The 20,361-nt window shown below is 41.5% G+C and overlaps 1 protein-coding gene across 10 annotated transcripts in view; it reads right to left on the reverse strand.

Moving 5' to 3' along the window:
* The window catches only part of FAM149A (family with sequence similarity 149 member A), a 51,747-nt gene that overhangs the window by 10,230 nt on the left and 21,156 nt on the right, over positions 1 to 20,361 (reverse strand). For 5 of the 10 annotated variants that reach the window (XR_015947868.1, XR_015947869.1, XM_088660957.1 and 2 more), the window contains exons 2-8: positions 10,060 to 10,170; positions 8,624 to 8,756; positions 6,606 to 6,748; positions 5,851 to 5,976; positions 4,983 to 5,159; positions 3,817 to 4,007; positions 2,434 to 2,591 (exon numbers count right to left, since the gene is read on the reverse strand). Coding sequence is in view for 7 of the 10 variants with exons in the window: in XM_088660957.1 (XP_088517083.1) it covers positions 2,434 to 2,591; positions 3,817 to 4,007; positions 4,983 to 5,159; positions 5,851 to 5,976; positions 6,606 to 6,748; positions 8,624 to 8,756; positions 10,060 to 10,170 (1,039 nt within the window). In the remaining 3 variants the exon portion in view is untranslated. Of the gene's footprint in view, positions 1 to 2,433; positions 2,592 to 3,816; positions 4,008 to 4,982; positions 5,160 to 5,850; positions 5,977 to 6,605; positions 6,749 to 8,623; positions 8,757 to 10,059; positions 10,171 to 12,851; positions 13,070 to 20,361 lie in introns of those variants that run through there. The other 5 variants (XM_060278771.2, XM_088660959.1, XR_015947870.1 and 2 more) reach the window with 4 other exon arrangements.

The following is a 20,361-nucleotide window of genomic DNA, read 5'->3' on the forward strand; positions in this document are numbered from 1 at the left end:
TATGCAAAAAGCATGAAGAAGAAACGGATGCCAATTCTATACTTATCCCTCTTTATTTTTACACAATAACACATAATTACCCCACAGTACAGTTCTTATTATAAATAATAACGACTAGTGTAATTTTGTTGAGACATACCTACAGAAATACCTCTGGTTACAAACCATCCTCCTTACACACGCTTCGGGTTACGAGCTCCACTAACCAGATGCTCCTGGTTGCAACCTTTGCCCCGGATGCGAGCGAGAGGCGCGTGTGCAGCGGGAGGCCCCATTGGCGAAAGCGCGCCTCAGGATAAGAATGGTTTCAAGTTGATAACAGACCTCCAGAACAAATTAAGTTCGTAACCAGAGGTACTACTGTACAGGCCACAAGTAACACATGAATTATCTTGGTTACAGGTAGGTAGCTATGTTGGTCTGGCATAGTCGAAACAAAATTAAAAAATTCCTTCCAGTAGCACCTTAGAGACCAACTAAGTTTGTCATTGGTATGAGCTTTCGTGTGCATGCACACTTCTTCTGATACACTGAAACAGAAGTCTCCAGACCCTTATATACGGTATAATGAGAGGAGAAAGCTCTGGGAGGAAGACCTTTCATTGCCTACAGACAGCCACCCAATCTTTAACAACAACTCAGCCACAATAATACAACCACCAGACTTAACATGGATACTGGTACCAGAGCCTACAATAAACCCAGATGCCAACTTTGCTGCCACATACACTCGGACAACACCATTACTGGCCCCAACAACATCAAACATACCATCTCAGGACTATTTAATTGCTCATCTTCTAACATTGTGTATGCCATCAAATGCCAACAATGCCCTTCAGCTCTCTATATTGGACAAACAGGCCAAACTCTACGCCAAAGGATAAATGGACATAAATCTGACATCAGGAATCACAAGACAGAGAAACCAGTAGGAGAACACTTCAGTTTCCCAGGACATTCTATACAAGATCTCAAAGTAGCTGTCTTATTACAAAAGAATTTCAGAAATAGACTGGAAAGAGAAGTTGCTGATCTGCAACTCATTACCAAACTTGGAACCATGGAGAGACCTGGCCTGAACAAAGACATTGGATTCTTATCTCATTATACATGATAAAGCTATCTTTAGCCATCTCACTTCTTGCTTTTTCCTGTAAGACAAATTGCAGTCATTAACAGTCATCAACGAGCTTCCACAGCCATCAGTCAAACTCCCATTCCCACCACCCTTCTGAGAATACCCCTCCCCACCCTCTCACTATACTATATATAAGGGTCTGGAGACTTCTGTTTCAGTGTATCTGAAGAAGTGTGCATACATACGAAAGCTCATACCAATGACAAACTTAGTTGGTCTTTAAGGTGCTACTGGAAGGAATTTTTTTACTTTGTTATGAATTATCTTGCACATGTTACAAACAACAACAACAATAATAACAACAACAACAATAATAATAATAATGATAATGATTAGTAGATAGAGAGATGTGCACAGGAGTGGGTGTTTATTTAAATTTCAACCTATATAGTAACTGCTGCAAAATTTATGGCATCATGTGGGTCGCCTTGATTACATGAATACTTTGTGTGCCAGCATCAATGGCCCTGAATGGAAATATGGAAACTAGCCATGAGCAACAGATGCAATAGGCCTCTTTCATACATGGTCATGGGAGTTGGCCACAGGAAGTACAGGCTATGTGGATAATATGAAAACTGGGCCTTCAGCATTACTAAATACATATGATAGAAATTCACTTTCTTTCTTTTTTGTAGCTGTGTGGCTCAAGGACTGCAATGCATTGTGTCAAGGAAGAGTGATAAGCAGAACCAGAGGTTTGTCTTGATTGTGTTTATGTATACACACAAAATAAACACACATGTACATACACATCTAAAAAGCAGCTGCTGCATGTCAGGAAGGCTAAGGGCCAATTGTGGAATGCTGAAAATCCATACAACCAGTGCTTTTTTCTGGGTACACAGTACCAGCACCTTCCCTCCCCCCTGCCCCAAATGTTAAAAGTGTGGTACTTAGTTGCTACTTACTGTAAAAACTTCATGGTGAGCGGGGGCACCTTTTATTCTTTTACAAAAAGAAAAAAAGCACTGCATACAACATCTTAAGGACAGCAGAGCCGCCCAGAGTGACTGGGGAAACCCAGCCAGATGGGCAGGGTATAAATAATATATTATTATTATTATTATTATTATTATTATTATTATTATTATTAGCAGAGGTGTGTGTTGAAGTGTGGCTGGCGTGCTAGAGACCTTGGCTGTGCATGCTCACCAGCCACCGAGATAGAAGGAATGGAGAGGAAAACCTCACACAGGGCCCAGGGACTGGAGAAGTTGTGTGCTGCTGATAAAAAAGGAAACAGGATTTCATATGCTGCCTAATGCCTGCTAGTTGGAAGATATTTTTACCTGTGATGGGACAAAATGCAAACCAACAGATGTGCCTCGAGCCTCTGACCCTCTTGATGGGGGTACACTTGATGTATCCATTGCAACACGGGAAATGGATAGATGTGGTAACTTGCTTCCAGTAGCTTTCAATTTCTCCATCTGTTTGTCATTCTCTAGTTCATCATTGAAATAAAAAATAAAATAAAAATCCTAATTTCAATCAGACATAAATGTAAACATTTGCTTTAGCATAGTAAACTGGTGATTATTTAACAACTTTATGCGCAAATAATGCTGACTGCCTCCAAACCATGGTTTGGAAATCAAAGCAAGCCTTAGGAATACATGTTCCTCTTACTCAAGCATCCCCAAACTTCGGCCCTCCAGATGTTTTGGCCTACAACTCCCATGATCCCTATCTAAGAGAACCAGTGGTCAGGGATTATGGGAATTATAGTCCAAAACATCTGGAGGGCCGAAGTTTGGGGATGCCTGCTCTTACCATTTCACTCTCCTCTCAGGAGTCAGTGCTAACCATAGGCCCATATTACATATGCCCAATCACATGTGCACAAACCATAGTTAACACACATCATGCCCCCCCCCCCCAGTATCGTATGTGAACTGGGTCAATACAGAAATATGCTACCATACATATGGATATGTTAGCACAGACCATCTCTACTGCTGCACACCAGCCCTGCCTCTGAGCAGTGTGAGATTCTAGGCCCTTCAGGTGCTTACCCTGGATTTGTGTTTCTTTTGTGAATGAGACACAGAGGAGACTGCTATGTGGTTTATTTACACATACAGTGGTACCTTGGTTTATGAAGTCCGTTCTTAAACCAAAGCATTTCTAAACCAAGGCGTGCTTTCCCATAGCAGTGGGGGACTCAATTTAAAAATGGAACACGCTCAACAGGAAGCGGAACATGTTCTGCTTCCAAGGCAAAGTTCACAAACCAAAACACCTACTTCGGGGTTTGCAGCGTTCTTAATCCAAGTTGTTCATAAACTAAGCTGTTCTTAAACCAAGGTACCACTGTATATACAACCTGATTCTACAATGGAGGGTTCACAGCATTAACATCCCCTAGAAGCCTCGCTTCCCCCATATCCGCAGCTTTGGATTCAAACACTTCCTTTCTTCCCTTAATGGCCAATCACCCAGGCTATCGCTTCAACAAGAAGCTAGCCTGGTTTACATTTTACCACTTGCTGCATCCAGGGGTTAGGAGGGTCTTGGCATACCCCCAGCCCCTCCCACCACCACAACTCATAACAATACATTTCTAAAACATATTTAAAATGTGTTGAACTCCTGGAACCACAGAGATCATATAAAGCACCCATTTTTAAGAATGTTTTCATAAATGGCTTTTCCATAAACATTCCAGTTACCTGTGATAGACGATTCCCAGTGTTTCCTTATTAATTCTTCCAGTACTTGAATTACATTCTTCCAGACGTGATCGAAAACCTCCGCAGCCACAGCATCTTTGATACAGGCATTGGGGGAAATAGGAGGAATGCCATGTTTAACCCTCTTTTGGGCAAGCTGATATATCTTTTGCTCCAACTTTTCATCATCACTAATGATTGAAGCAAATTGAATCTTTATTACCAAGCACTACTATCTATTAATAAAAAACAGTCTACTTCTATTTACACAATCCTGTTATATAAAAAAGCGGCACAGTGCTACTTCAAATCTGCCAAACAATGAGCTTTAATTGTGTAATATTTAAATTCTGCATGAATTTAGGGATGCCTACTACGTTATATACAAAACCTATGACATGTATACGACATGTACATAAAAAAGCATGGATCTGCACAAGCCAGATGTGTTTCTAGCCACTGGGTCACACAGATTAGCCCTAACTCCCTATCATTTGATGATAAACTACTCATACAATCATAGAATTGTAGAGTCGGAAGGGACCCCCAAGGGTCATCTAGTCAAACCCACGGCAACAGAAGGCACATGTGTGCTTAATGTTTAGGGAACTTGTTAATATTTGAAGTTTTACACTGTTTTTAGTGTTCTGTTGGAAGCTGGTCAGAGTGGCTGGGGAAACCCAGCCAGATGGGCAGGGTATAAATAATAAAATTATTATTAATAATAATAATGTGACTGTTTTTATTTGGAGAAAAAGCTGATTTGGAATGTGATCCAGATTGGGGGCTCCACATGGGTTTTCTCCTGAAAATTGCTCTTTCCTGGCTCTTTTTGGGGGGGGTGGGGGTGGGCTCTGAAAGTTGTTTTCAGCAAACAGCAACTTTGGATCAAACAGCAGCCTGGTAGGGATCATTTTAAGCTGCAAATTGGTGCAATGGTACAATCTGGATTGGAAGTCCATAGCAGATTGGAGATTTAGGGATTTTTCTTTTGTAACCAAAACAAACAGCAGGCAGGTTAAGTACACTAGTTTAAACACATAACTAATGTGGTGTGGAGTCTGACATGATAGTATTTGCCATTTTATAATAAATGAAACAGTTCTTAGAGGTAAATCTGGTTCTTTTCAAAGTGCATTATAATCCATTAAAAATCAAACATTTACAGTTCTTTGTTGTCGAATGCAAGATACTCTTCAATTTTTCCTTCTGCATCATAGATTTCCTCTTCCAAGAATGAATATACAGGTGATTTCGCTAAAGAAATTTCTGGTAATTCAGAGCTGAATGCTTTCTGCACTGGAAAAGCTGCAGGAATCAGTTTAGAGCCTGAGATGCATAACCTAAAGACAGTAATTTTACCACAGAAGAAAAAAAGGTGAAAAAATAAAATGTACACTAATCCTTTTATAGGAAAGTAAAATTAAGCAATTAAAGCATTTTAAAAAAAATATCACGAAGCATAAAATAAAATAAAAAAGACAGTCTGGAAAGAAAGCAACTATCTCAAGTTTTTCAGAAACGTCTTCCAGTGGCATTAACCCAGTCAGGAAATCAGTATTTTTCCAGATAGATGAGAAAGAGGAGGATGTTGCAACTGTGGGAAGCCATGGGTTTCTTTTGCTAATCACCTACAACAGTGCCTGAGCACTGCTTTGCAGACCTGTATCCAGGACAAATGTCTCATGTCGCCAATAGTTGTCCAATGTATTATTTAACCAAGAAAATGGCATAATACACAGTATGAGCTTTGCATTGAAGATCAAAGCTTAAGAAATAATGGCTGTTCATTTCGCTAAGGCAGTTGCATAGTAGTAATATTGAATTCCAATTACTGCATAGTTCCGTTTAAATATGATCCATGTTTTTTACTGATTATAATTAATTCCTAATGGGTGAAACACCTGTTACTGCTTCCATCACGATAAACAAGGTTGTTCTACATTCTGGGAATATGTAAAATATGTACTAGCGCATTTTAACAGAAAACAATGTCAGCCAAATAGAAATTGGAATATTAAAATAAAAACTTACTCTTTCATACTGCTGGTGATTTCACTCAGGGTAGGTAAGGACCTGGAGTAAACAGAGCTGGCAGTTCTGCCCTGGTAATGCTGAAAGCCCTCATCTTTTGGGAAAACGAGCTGTTTCCCCAAAATCCTGCATAAAAGAACAAACATAGGGTTTGCTAATGAAATGAAAAGAAAATGCAGATACATGCAACGCAACTGAACCAAGGTTATTTTTTTGAAAAGCACGCTGCAGCCCAGGAAGCCAGAACTTTAAATAGTGTAAGTTAATGTGAATGCTAATTCCCCCACCCTTGGGAATCGCAAAGTGTCGATTCTGCTCTATGCAGATGATGTAGTTTTGTTATCTCAGAATAAAATCGGACTTAGGAGCATGCTGGTTAAATCTGGACAGCTGTGTAAAAAAGAACATTTAAAAATAACTACGATAAAAACCAAGGCCACTGTATTTGGCAAGAGGACGACCAAGTCCAGGTGGACTCTAGATGGTCACACCCTTGAGCAAGTACTCAGATTTAAATATCTAGGATTACTTATCAATGGGAAGACACCATGGAAACCCCATCTGGAAGCAATTAAGATAATATCTTGCCATTATACTGGGCAGCTTTATAGGTTCTTCCATTCAAAGGGCAGGCAGTTAATCAACTCACAAGATGCTCACTACTCAAGCCAACACATAAAAAGCAAATTAAGCGCATATTTGAGTGAAAATGCTTCTAGAAAGAAATTATCTAATCCACATGCATATATACTTGCCTTAGGTGAAGCGATCTGTTAGTCCAATCCTTGCATTCTGCCTTTAGACTCTCCGTTTGGGAACTCACTTTGCCTTCAAACAACATTTCATCCACATCCCAAAACAGCTGATGAACTCTTTGTGTATTAGCTTTATCAAATTCCTGGGAATTTCAGGTTAATATTTTCAAATAATATTTCTATACATGTTTGAAGCGGAAAAAAATTACATATTTGTCACTGCAGTTATTTAGGAAAAGTCACACAACTTTTAAATGTTATTTTTATTCAGAGAATGGAATTCCACCAAAACAGGTGAGGCTTTCCTCCATTGGTCTGGGGTCGGCCAACTTTCCGAGAGCTACGTATCACCAAAAGTGTTACCTGCATCACTCTCTCACACACACTGCCCCACATACAGCAACATGCTACACATACACACACTCACCACAGATGCAAGTGCACTTCACACCCTCTCTCACACAGTACACTCATATGCATATCACATGCACATCACGCACTCAGGCACACTCACCGCAAGCCTCCCCCAATCCCAGCACTGTGATAAGAAGAAAAATGGGGGTGGGTGGACCATTCTTCTTTATCCCCAGCATACTGCTGTGCTGGGAAGAAATGACTCTGGTTGGTATTCAACTAGGTTTTACTCAGAGAAGACCCAATGAAATGAATGGACCTAATTTAGTCCCGTTCATTCGTTTCAACAGGTCTGCAATGATTAAAATTTAGTTGTACACCCCACACATCACCGAGCTGGGCTTGCTGGAGAGATCTGAACCCCTCATCTCTGCCTGGCCCTATGATGTGGTACAAACCACTTCTCCTAGCTCATGGCTGTGATAGGAAGGAAGATGAGGGCTGGCAGGTTAATAACACAAATGGCTTCACAGGCCTATGAACCCACAAGTATATCACTCTTTCACTATCAAAGGAATTTGGCTCCAAATAGCATGATCTTATGGACAGTAACCTGCATCATTACTACAGCTAGCACAGCATTCTTTATTTGCAAAGGGAGGAAAGAATTATCTGGCACTGCCCCTGACTGTTAAATTCTTCCTATCAGTATTTAAAAAAAGGACTAGTTTGCATGGGCAAAACAGCTTCTACAGAAACGCTGTTGACCAAATGAGGAGACTTGTGGTGTGTGCGTGGGGTGGGTGGGTGGCAGCATGGGGAAAGGAAACATCAACTGTTCAGTAAGGTTCAGGGCAGCAACATCTGCTTCAGGACAGAGGTGCTCAGATTTGGAATTTGAGGCTGTGGTCTTAATTTGCATAGTAGCAAGTTCCTCAAAATGACCTGAGCAAGGTTTACAAGAACGTTTCAAAGGAGAATGTGATAAACAAAACAGATTCATAGCAAAAAATAAATAAACAGCAGAAGAGGATGAGGTTAAAGTTGATATAAATGATGAATACTAAAGTAAAATTTGGAGTATAGAAGAGGATTGAGCAGGGCTTTTTTCTGCTGGAACTCAGTTCTGGCACCTCTCAGGTGGGCACCATTGCCATGTATAAGAGAACAAGGGAGGCATTCATGGTGAGTTCCGGCACCTCTTTTTCTAGACAAAGTAGCACTGGGACTGAGCATTAAAAAAATATTGGTTTAGATCACAGACAGCTAAAACATGCTATTCAAGACTACAGCTCTCATCTTCTAAGACCACTGACCATGCTGGCTTTGGTTGTCCAACAACATCTGGAGGGTCAGAGATTAGCTACCCCTGATCTAAATCAACCATATTTGCACTTGGCTGATGAAGATCACAGCACTGAAAGCAGCACGCAAGGCAGAAACAGTGTTCAGTAAGGAAGGTAAACAATAGTTTAGCAAGCCTGGATTATTCCATGCAAAACAATGTTAAGTCTCAGTGTAGTGAAGGAAGTCACCAAGTGGAAAACTAGTTTCTAACATAGTTGAGTATAAAAATTGACCTTGATTTTCAGCTAAGTGCGGTGGAGACTTCAGATTTTTTTCAGGAGAGGATACACAAAACCTGTTAATAAATGCTAACATACATCATCTCTCCAGGAGTAAACAGAGCTTCTTTCAGTAGATGGGCCAGTGGTGCAACTCTGAATCCCAGACCAAGAATTATTCAAGTCTGTTGGTGTTGACTGTCTGCTTGATGAAAGTGACGAAACAGAGACACTGTGGAAGGAAAGAAATTTCAAACGTAAGTCATGGCATCATGGCTCATTAAGAAAGCAATTGTGTTTCATTAAGGACTTTGGGGCACCATAAAGAATAACTCCCCACCCCACCCCAGAAAGCCCTAAAGAGCAGCAATAGCAGCTAGCAAATATAAAATGCCATTGATTAACTCTTGTGGGCAAAAGGTCGATATCTCATTCAAATATACTGGCAAAATTTAAATATGCAATTCCCCGTACAAAATGGTGAACCTCTGTTTAGCATTAGGACATGATTGGAAAAACTGTGGCCCTGCAGACCAGCTTCCAATTTCCATCAGCCTTAGCCAGAATGGCTAATGATTAGGGATGATAGGAACTGCATTCCAACAATCACAAGACTCTTTATGATTCTGTTGGTGCATGACAGACATACTTAATTCATAGACATACACAAGGCCACACATTTATGCAGGTGAAAAAGAAAAGTAGGAATGAAGCCAAAAGGCCAGCAATTTTTCATACAATCAGTTGTTGATATTCAGGCACACCTTCTTGGAATATTCCAGTTTGTACAGTGAAACCTTGGTTGTGGAACGTAATCCATTCTGGAAGACTGTTCGACTTCTGAAATGTTTGACAACCAAAGATCAAAGGGCGGTCAGCAAAGTCAATGGAGGAAAAAAAACTCCCCGGAAGCCATTCGGCTTCAAAAAATCAGTTACTTCCAGGTTTACAACATTTGGGAGCCGAAACGTTCCAAAACGGAGGCATTCGGGAACCAAGGTTTGACTGTACATAGTTTCCTAGGTTTGGGGGGGGGGTTGCTGCAAAACCTTGCTAACAAAACAAACACTTTCATGTGTAGAAGATTTGCACTACTCTCCTTTTTAGACCATTGTTCTGGTCCATTCTTCTTCCTTAAAGTGCCCTTGAGCATTCTTTCTCCACTACAAAATCTTAAAGAAGAATGATTTCAGCAGAAAATGCAAGTCACAATACCAAAAGCTAACCAGGATTCAAACATCTACTTGGGCTCATAAAAGGAAATTGCACTATCCCTAAAGAACTTAAATCCCTTTATCCCCCCTCCAATGAAAGCTGAATGCCACACTACAAACTACTTTTGAAATCCCCCAATTTCAAATTGCCATGCTATAATGTGGATAGGACAGGTGCTGCCCCAGAAATGCTGCAATGCTGTGATCTTCAAAATCAATTTCTACTTGTTAAACACACACACACACACAAATTTTTTTTAACTTATTATTTTAACACATACTTATGTTGTTGTTCAAATAATATCAGACATTAACACATACAATGTATATTTATCAATGGCTTCTTGCACGCTTTTGGTAAAAGGTGCTGGAAGGCCATCCTCACTCTTTCCTTGGAAACAGCGGTCTGCGTCTCCTTTAGACAGTCCTTTTCTGGAAGAAAAGAAAGGGGGGGGGAGAGAAACCAAATTAATTCAATTTTCTCGTATGTGGTTAAGATTTCAGCTCTTGTCCCCTTCTGCCAACACACATTCTTCCTAATGTCAACTTCACTGTGCAGGCGTCAGATATCAAAATATATTAAAATTTAAGAGAGGTTTAAGAGAGTTGTAGGTGTCTACAAGTTCCACCTTGAATCCACACAGGCGTATGTCTCACCGGGTACTTACTTACCTGTGGCAGTAATAAGGAGACTGGGGTTCACATTTGAATTGGACCCTACATACAGTATAAGCATTTAGCAGACCATGTGTTCATGGCTACAGAGTGTTCTGCTAATACTGCCTCTTTGGAAGCTGACCATGTATTATAGCCTGCCCTGAATCACTTATAACATAGGACTTTTATTAGGCAGGAATGTCCCTAGTCAGCAAGAGGTGTTTTCCCCCCTGGAGGGCCACTTTGAGAAGTGAGCAAGAGGCAGAGAGACAGCACCATAACCCCCATCTCTATTCCCTAAACAGGCCTGCCAGGATGAAAGGTACTCAGTCTGTCAAGGAAATTTGCAGAACACCTTAAACTTTGTGTTTACTGTTAATATGTTACTGCCCTTAGTAGAACTCTGGCAAAAAGAGAGGAAAGAGGCAGACTTGAGGGAAGCTGTCCTGTGATTCTGTTTATGCCTCTTTTGAACTGCAGGAGTTGTTCTGCATTGATAAAGGTTTAATTTCTTCACATCACCTTTGACTGGGGAAAAAACACCAGTCAACTCCTATAGCCAGAGCCACTTTTCTGAAAACCTCTTTTAGTATTTATAATTATTACTAGGGGCTATCAGTACTATTTTTCTAGAAAAATAGGTGCCGGAACTCACCATGAACACCTTCCTGGTTCTCTTAGAATGCCAATGGCATCCACCTGAGAGGTGCCGGAACTGAGTTCCTGGGATCTCCCCCTGAAAAAAAGCCCTGGGGATAGTTATGGCCAGTGAGTTCTGGCTTTAAAAAGCCCTGATTTTACCAAATGAAATGGGCTTGGGAAAGGGATTGTGAAAGGAAATAGTGTTGTAGGAGACGGTAGAGGAGAGGGGGTATTATTGTTTTGTTTTTTGTTCTTATTGTGTATTTTGTTTTTTGTCTTGTATTTTTATGTTGCGAACTGCCCTGAGATATACGGATGAAGAACAGTACACAAATTTAATAAAATCAATGAATCGTTGAAAATTATAAGTTCTCCTCCTCTCCCCGCCCCTGCTACGAAGCCACTTCACATATTATAGGAAAGAAATTCATGGGTTGGTTTTTTTAAAAGAAAAAAATCCATGCAACAGGGGAGCCAATCACCAGTTTCTTAAGCCACGTAGATATGCCCCTTCCAGTGAATCACTATTTTTTAGCATGTGCACTTCTGAAAAATAAAATATTGTGACAATATAAAAGGAAGTCTCTTTTCTTAAAATACAATTACGTACAATGCAATACATAATGAGTTTTCACAACGTCACTATTTAGATGAAAATCTAAGCTGTTTTCTTCCGTGAAGTTCAAGTTTGACTATTCATTTACTCATAATATAGTTAATGATCAACAAATTCTTCCAATGAACATTTGAAAGGAAAATCTGGGGCCTTCCACTTCCTTTTAAAAGGCACATACTGCTTGGGGGTGGGATAATGTACCTGAAATCATATCCCTGTGATAGTAGTACTCTATAGGGATCCCAACAATTTTAAAGTACAAAAAAAGGTATGGAAATACAGCACCAGAAAGCATGTTAAGCTCTTTCATTCAAAAATTACTCCTGTGGATAGGCAAGCACTTGTTATGCTTATGTCATAAAGGTAAAGGTAAAGGTACCCCTGACCGTTAGGTCCAGTTGCAGATGACTCTGGCGTTGCGGCGCTCATCTCGCTCTATAGGCTGAGGGAGCTGACGTTTGTCCGCAGACAGCTTCTGGGTCATGTGGCCAGCATGACTAAGCCACTTCTGGCCAACCAGAGCAGCGCACAGAAACGTGTTTACCTTCCTGCCGGAGCGGGACCTATTTATCTACTTGCATTTTGACGTGCTAGGTGGGCAGGAGCTGGGACAGAACAACGGGAGCTCACCCCGTTACGGGGATTCGAACTGCCAACCTTCTGATCGGCAAGCCCTAGGCTCAGTGGTTTAGACCACAGCGCCACCCGCATCCCTATGGTTAGGTCATACAAGGTTTTAAATCAGTACTTGGTTGGGATGGCTCATCCTTTAAACATTTCCCCAAATGTAGCATAGCCCCACCTTAGATTCAATTTGAAATAATAATAAAAATATAGCATTAAGAATACTGTACAAATGCAATGGAGGGAAGACTATGTTTGCATTGCACCATTAAAATATCATATTTGCATTTTAGTATTTCCAGTGTGTTCATTTTCACTTTCTGCACTGTATTAGGGTGTTTACCCCCCTAGCTGGAAATGCAGCATTTACAAGGAACTACAACAGAAACATAGGAGGGGCCGCACAATGCTCCCCACCTTCCCTTCACTAATTCTGCATAAGGCTAGTGCACGTTAAGGCCGAGTTTACTGCTCTGAATGTGAGTAGGTGGATGAGCAAACGGCCAGAGACCCATGAGCTGAGAATATGCAAGTACATTTATACCCATCTTAAGCCTCATCACTTCTGACTTACCCTATAATAACCAGCTCTGGCTCCGGTTGTTGCTCACGTTGCTGAGGGTTGGAAGCCGCAGTCAAATGGCAGGGGCAACGTACCCCGCTAACAAAGCGCATGAAAAAGCAGAGTCGGAGAAGGCTCTCTGTCCCTCCCTCCTCACAAGCTCTGCTCGCTCCCTTTCACAAACACACAGAGTGTCGTTTCATTTCAGCACATTGTCCTCCATCTCCCTCTAGGAAAGTGTGTGTGTGTGTGTGTGTGTGTGTGTGTGTGTGTGTGTGTGTGTAAGAGGGGAGGAGAAAGAAGGGAGGTCTGCAGTACTAAGCTGCTCCCAGAGGCTGTTCCAGCTTTGCTTCTGCCTCATGCTCTTTTCCTAGTGCTTTTCAAAGGGCTGCGCTTCCCAGATATAAACACATCTTGTGGAGAACAGCATTCTAAAACAGCTGCATTGAAGGGGAAGGGGGAGTGCAATACTGTCTATATAAGCAAAATCTACCAGTTACATTTTTGCTACAGTGTTTGCAATCTGAAAAGGTGTGTCTGACTTGCACAATACAGTAATGTACTTCTGTCACAGCGTTGATTCACAATGCATTTGTCTGATACTGAGAGGACATGGATATCAACTACTACTGTCTAGCTGGAATCATATCCCGAGTCTGTCAGCAAGCAGCTTGAGTAAACAAAGGCAGCAAAACGTCATTTAGTATTATACCGTTATTTAGCATTATGCAGTTTCTCCAGGTGTTCATTCCTTTCTGATAACCCAAAATATTATGACAGCATCTGCACCATGGCATGCATGAGAGAGAGGGAAGGGGGAGGGGCGTTGGAGATTCATGATGCATCTTCCTGCAGCCCTTTCATTGGAATGGTTTATAAAGTCTTGTGTCAGAAATGCCAGATTTCCATCCGAACAGTCATACACATCAGAAAATACAGAAGTGGGGAGATATGGTTCTTTTCAAAATTGTGCAGTTCATACATATTTCCATTCCTTGCAGGCAGGACAGAGGTAGGGCAGGTAGATGTTACAGTTTAGATGTTAGATGTTACAAGCTTAGATGCACATCACTGCGGCCAAAAATGGGCATTTGCCTGCGATCAAAGCATGTATAATTAAGCATGTATAATTAGTGCACTCATGTACAATATCCCCTAATCACAGTCTAAAAATGTTAATGTGCTTAATACATACCCTTTCTTCAACCTATTATCACAAATCCACAGAAATGTTGTGGGCAACCTGAATGAAATTTAGACCACAATTTAGGAACCCCTACACTAGGGCAACAGCTATTTGATGGACTTTAACTGCACAGTCCTCAAGTTCTGTTATGCTCTTGAATCCCTCTCACATAATACTGACAGTCTGAGGCACCACAAGCAGAGTTTGCTTGAAACTGACGGAATTATATACTATTTTGACAAATATAGGAGATCACAGTGGGCAACTGGGGAACCTTATTCTACGCTACTCTAAGGGCAAATTATATTATCAAAAAGAGAGTTCTAGATGTGTAAAATAATGCTACCTCTGCAGGGACCCATGTAGTTGGTGATGTGCGGGGCATGTGAATAGACTCAAAACTTTTCCTCTGACTTTTTTTTGCCACATGAAAGGAAAAACACATCTATATCTATTTTACCCTGTGGGCAATTTCTGATTGGTAAAATTGCATAGTGGGGAAAAGATGAAATACTCCACCCCTCCGCAGCTATACCATAAAAACCTGACAGTCTTACCACCACCACCACCGCATTTTAATTTATTCATTTTTAAAAGGAGCTATAATCACAGCACTTTAACATCATGCATTGTTACCCCATTCCATTAGTTTCACGATAGAACAAATGTTAGCAGCACATCCAAGTGGTACTATCACCTCTGAAGAATTAGGTCCAATCTTAGCTCTTCTATTAGAATGAAATAGAAAATGTTACTTGATGCCCCAAAGCTAGAAACAATTTTTTAAAAAAATTAAATCTTTTACTTGGCTTGCCTTAAGTCCATTTCATGAGGAGGTGATGCTGGTATGTTTTCTATTTCTTCTGCATTTCTTCTGCAGAGGACAGTTTAACTCTACTGCAGAGTTTGTTCAGCCTACTTGTGTCCATGTGTTCCATCCTTGTGCCATCCCTTTCCCCCAGCCCTGCAATAATACTCCAGGAGGTATTCCATTAACCATTGTTTCCCAGTACCAAGAAATGGAATGTTATCAAGTATGGAACAAGCCATGAGCAAACTTCAGACTGGCTTAAGATCTTGGCTTGCTCCAAGCAAAGTTTCCAGGTTGAACTACAAAAGGGAAACTACAGTTAAACTAAACTATAAATGCCTAGTTACAGGTAGGTAGCCGTGTTGGTCTGACGTAGTCGAAACAAAATAAAAAAAATTCCTTCCAGCAGCACCTTAAAGGCCAACTAAGTTTTTTATTTTGGTATGAGCTTTCGTGTGCATGCACACTTCTTCAGATACATATGCCTGACATATGCACATCCAAAGCATGCCATCATGCCTTGAAATTGTTTTGTTTTCGGCAGCCATATTGAGATTACACATCACCACTAGATGTCGCTATTAATTAAATTGTTTACACCAGGCACATCCAACAGGTAGATTGTGATCTACTGGTAGATCACTGGACGGCTGTCTTCCTCCCTAAAAAAAAGCTCAACAACTTTGACCTGGACCCCCAGAAAGGGGGTAGATCACTCTGAGAGTAGATCACAGTCTCTTGGGAGTTGGCCATCCCTGGTTTACACTATAGTAATTCTAGTTTTCTTCCCTTGTCCTGTCTAATTGCAATGAGCATACCCTGTCTCTTATTTGTTAACCTTTCACATATTATGGGCAATTTAGACATTCAAGCAATCTGTCGAATAAGGAACCTATAGAGATGGTTCCTGTCACGTTTCTTTCTTGTCTCTCTTCCTAGGGTATTATCTCTCCCTCACTCCCAACCCCCCCCCCCTCCAGCATGCAGTCATGCAATTACACCTATATATTACACAGTTCCAGATGCCTTTGTACTTAAACAAAACCAACCTAGCATATACTATATACAAATTCTTAATTCATTCTATAGATTTTAATCCAGTTATGCTACTACAATCAAATTCAAGTTCATCAGATAAATATCATACTTTTTTAAAAAATAATCATAAGCCACTAAACCAAATCCAGAATTCATAAACAATATAAATATTCATTATGTAGATAGATTCCCTCAGGTCAAAACAAGTCATTCAGGATGTGGACAGGCTGCTTGGACGAATGAAACCAACCACCTGTCTCCTTGATCCTTGCCCATCCTGGCTTATAAAAGCTAGCCAGGAAGGGCTGGGCGATGGGCTTCGCGGGTTGGTAAATGCTTCTCTCCATGAGGGAGCCTTCCCAGACCCGCTGAAAGAGGCGGTTATTAAACCGCTTCTTAAAAAACCATCTTTAGATCCGGCCAATATGGCCAACTATCGCCCAGTCTCAAATCTTCCATTCTTGGGCAAGGTGATTGAGCGAGTGGTTGCGGAACAACTCCAGGCACGCCTGGAAGAAGCGGACCATTTGGATCCCTTCCAGTCAGGATTCAGGCCTCATCATGGGACTGAAACTGCCTTGGTCGCACTGGTCGATGATCTCCGGCGGGCTAGGGACAAAGGTAAGAGCTGTTTCCTTGTTCTGCTGGATCTCTCAGCGGCTTTTGACACCATCGACCATAACATCCTTCTGGACCGTCTAGAGGGCTTGGGAGCTGGGGGCACTGTCATGCAGTGGTTCCGCTCCTTCCTCCTGGGCCGTGTTCAGAAAGTGGTGGTGGGGGATGAGTGTTCAGACCCCTGGGCGCTCACTTGTGGGGTGCCTCAGGGTTCTGTCCTCTCCCCCATGCTTTTTAACATCTATATGCAGCCGCTGGGAGAGATCATCAGGGGGTTTGGGCTGGGTGTCCATCAGTATGCTGATGATACCCAGCTCTACCTCTCTTTTAAATCAGAACCAGTGAAGGCGGTGAAGGTCCTGTGTGAGTGCTTGGAGGCGGTTGGAGGATGGATGGCGGCTAACAGATTGAGATTGAATCCTGACAAGACAGAAGTACTGTTTGTGGGGGACAGGAGGCGGGCGAGTGTGGAGGACTCCCTGGTCCTGAATGGGGTAACTGTGCCCCTGAAAGACCAGGTGTGCAGCCTGGGAGTCATTTTAGACTCACAGCTGTCCATGGAGGCACAGGTCAACTCCGTGTCCAGGGCAGCTGTTTATCAGCTCCATCTGGTACGCAGGCTGAGTCCTTACCTGCCCAGTGACTGTCTCTCCAGAGTGGTGCATGCTCTAGTTATCTCTCGCTTGGACTACTGCAATGCGCTCTACGTGGGGCTACCTTTGAAGGTGACCCGGAAACTACAACTAATCCAGAATGCGGCAGCTAGACTGGTGACTGGGAGCGGCCGCCGAAATCACATAACACCGGTCCTAAAAGACCTACATTGGCTCCCAGTACGTTTCCGAGCACAATTCAAAGTGTTGGTGTTGACCTTTAAAGCCCTAAATGGCCTCGGTCCGGTATACCTGAAGGAGCGTCTCCACCCCCATCGTTCTGCCCGTACACTGAGGTCCAGCTCCGAGGGCCTTCTGGCGGTTCCCTCATTACGAGAAGCCAAGTTACAGGGAACCAGGCAGAGGGCCTTCTCGGTAGTGGCACCCACCCTGTGGAATGCCCTCCCACTAGAGGTCAAAGAGAACAATTACCAGACCTTTAGAAGGCATCTCAAGGCAGCCCTGTTTAGGGAAGCTTTTAATGTTTGATGGATTTCTGTATTTTAGAATTTCTGTTTTTTTGGAAGCCGCCCAGAGTGGCTGGGGGAACCCGGCCAGATGGGCGGGGTATAAATAATAAATTATTATTATTATTATTATATTATTCAAGTATTAGTAGGCATTCATGTTTTAATTTTTTACTTCCAACATGTTGCTTCAATCAGTTCTAGGTTCATCAAACCCATTACCATGAAAATAAATCAGTCATTAGTATATATTTTTAAGTTCATGTAGCTAATTCCCAAATTTAAAAAAAAAAACCAGCAGTAGAATCAAGTACTCAAGCATCCGAATTAATCTATCACAAACTTTTATTAATTAGTGCATCCATCAGAATACGTGTGCAATCCAACCCCTCGTCACTGACTTAATGGAGTAGAAGGACCAGCACATCATTCTAGGTGGTGGTGGGAAGCCTTCTTCCCATTTACTCCAGATCTTCTGTTGCTGCCTTCAGAGTTCCTGGACATTTGTTGCTGTTGTTTAGTCATGTCCAACTCTCCGTGACCCCATGGACCAGAGCACGCCAGGCACTCCTGTCTTCCACTGTCTCCTGCAGTTTGGTCAAACTCATGTTAGTAGCTTTGAGAACACTGTCCAACCATCTCGTCCTCTGTCCCCTTCTCCTTGTGCCCTCAATCTTTCCCAACATCAGGGCATTAATCAGCAGCAAAGCAGATGCTTGTGTGTTGCTCACGTCTGTTCCTCATTCCCTCCTCAGCTGAGATGCTAAATTATGTTATTTCAAAGCATTACCCCAAGTTCTCCCATAGCCATCACTTTGGATTCCAACAGAAATCAAACATACTCTGCCAGTGTGGTGTAGTGGTTAAGAGTGGTAGACTTGTCATCTGGGGAACCGGGTTCGCGTCTACGCTCCTCCACATGCAGCTGCTGGGTGACCTTGGGCTAGTCACACTTTGAAGTCTCTCAGCCCCACTCACCTCAAAGAGTGTTTGTTGTGGGGGAGGAAGTGAAAGGAGAATGTTAGCCGCTTTGAGACTCCTTCAGGTAGTGATAAAGTGGGATATCAAATCCAAACTCTTCTTCTTTTTCTTCTTCTCCTCTGTCTTTCCAGCTTGCGGTTCTTCCAGCTTCCAGCTCACATAACAGGCTTTGTCCTTCCAACTAACTATCTATGAGTTGAGGGAGGGGCTGCCTCACCCAAATCCACTTACTTTGTTCCTCCCTAATGGTCCATCACTCAGGTGATCACCTCAACAGGAAGCTAACCTGGCTTATATTTTAAAATTCCAGGTTCCAGGGGTTAGCAAGGTCTCTGCATACAGCCTACTTCCCCACACCTCAAACTCATAACAAAAGTTAATTATGATTAGCTATACTTCAGTTCTGACAGCAGCATATGTATTAAGAAAGAATATTGTCAATGGGGAAAAATGACTGCAATGTATTTTGTATATAAATAATTTATAAGTTAAGAAAAATGCAATCAGCTTAATTAACTGTCACAAAAAGGAGGCTAATTAGTGTCTTGGTAGAGGTGTTTTATTTCTTTGGGATCAGATAGGAAGCATTTACTATAACAAGATCAAGTGTCCCTGAAACAGAAGGGACGGAAGGTTGAATAAAAATCTTGGAAATGGTCCATGCGCCTCTAAGAATGGTAAGAATACAATCTTATAACAAGGCACAAGCTGCAGATAGCAATAATCTCGCCACCATATTACTGGTTATATTATATAAGACCTGGTAAACATCGGTCCCTCCATTATGTGAAGTAAGGTGGGCTTGAATTAGAAGCAGGATCCTTTTGCTATAGTGCCATTTGAATGACATCTAACTGATGTAACTGGTTAAAAATGTACCATCCTCACTTTTTCTTCATTATTTTAAAATTGCATTTGAGAGTTCTATTTCCTTGATGTGATATTGTGATATTGTCTTCTCCCCAAACACGACTTTTTAGCTGTATGTGATTCAAAGCAATGCCCTCTTAAGCACTTGTACATTTTGACCAGAGCAAAAAGCTTTGTACACTTGGCTTGGCTACTGAAAATATTTATCATGGTCTTGTTTTATGAAATAGGTGCTTTCCCTTGGAAGAAGTTTATTGGAAATGTGTTAGTAGGAATGTCATTTGCTGATATTTTTAAAACTGTTTATTTATGGTCCAACTATGTGACCTTACATCTACTGTAGATATGTAGGGATTCTGGAGCTACTTTAAGAAAAAATGCAAGAGGAAGTTATTACCAGCAGCTCTAAAGAGTATCTATTATATTGATAATCCATACTAGAATGCTGACACTGCTGTTATGTTTTGTTTTATTAATGCCAGAAATCAAGTCTGAAAAAAGACAGGAGACCACCACAAAAATTGCTGGGATACAATGAGTTGGCATCAATATCATCTGGATACTCTGTGAAAGCTGAATGAACAAATTTTGTCAATTCCAGGCTAATTGCCTAATGTAGAAGCAGCCAATATTGTGCTCATCCTCATAAGAACCTTGAAGTACAATGAAAGTGGTTGCTAGGCATGAGACTTCAACAGATGAGCCTGATGCATCTGCTACTCACTCTTGTAATAATGCAGATATAATGAAAGGTCTTGCTGAGTTTTCTCAAGTGGATTTATTATTCAGTTTCCAATGAATTCCAAGCTGCCCTTGCAAAATAGCACAAGTACAGTACATCTCACCACCACTTCCCCCTCTATAATCATTAATAAAAGAAGAATACATTTTAAATCTT

This window comes from Zootoca vivipara, chromosome Z1 (assembly GCF_965207765.1).
Source record: "Zootoca vivipara chromosome Z1, rZooViv2.hap1.1, whole genome shotgun sequence".
In the NCBI taxonomy this organism is placed as follows: Eukaryota; Metazoa; Chordata; class Lepidosauria; order Squamata; family Lacertidae; genus Zootoca; species Zootoca vivipara.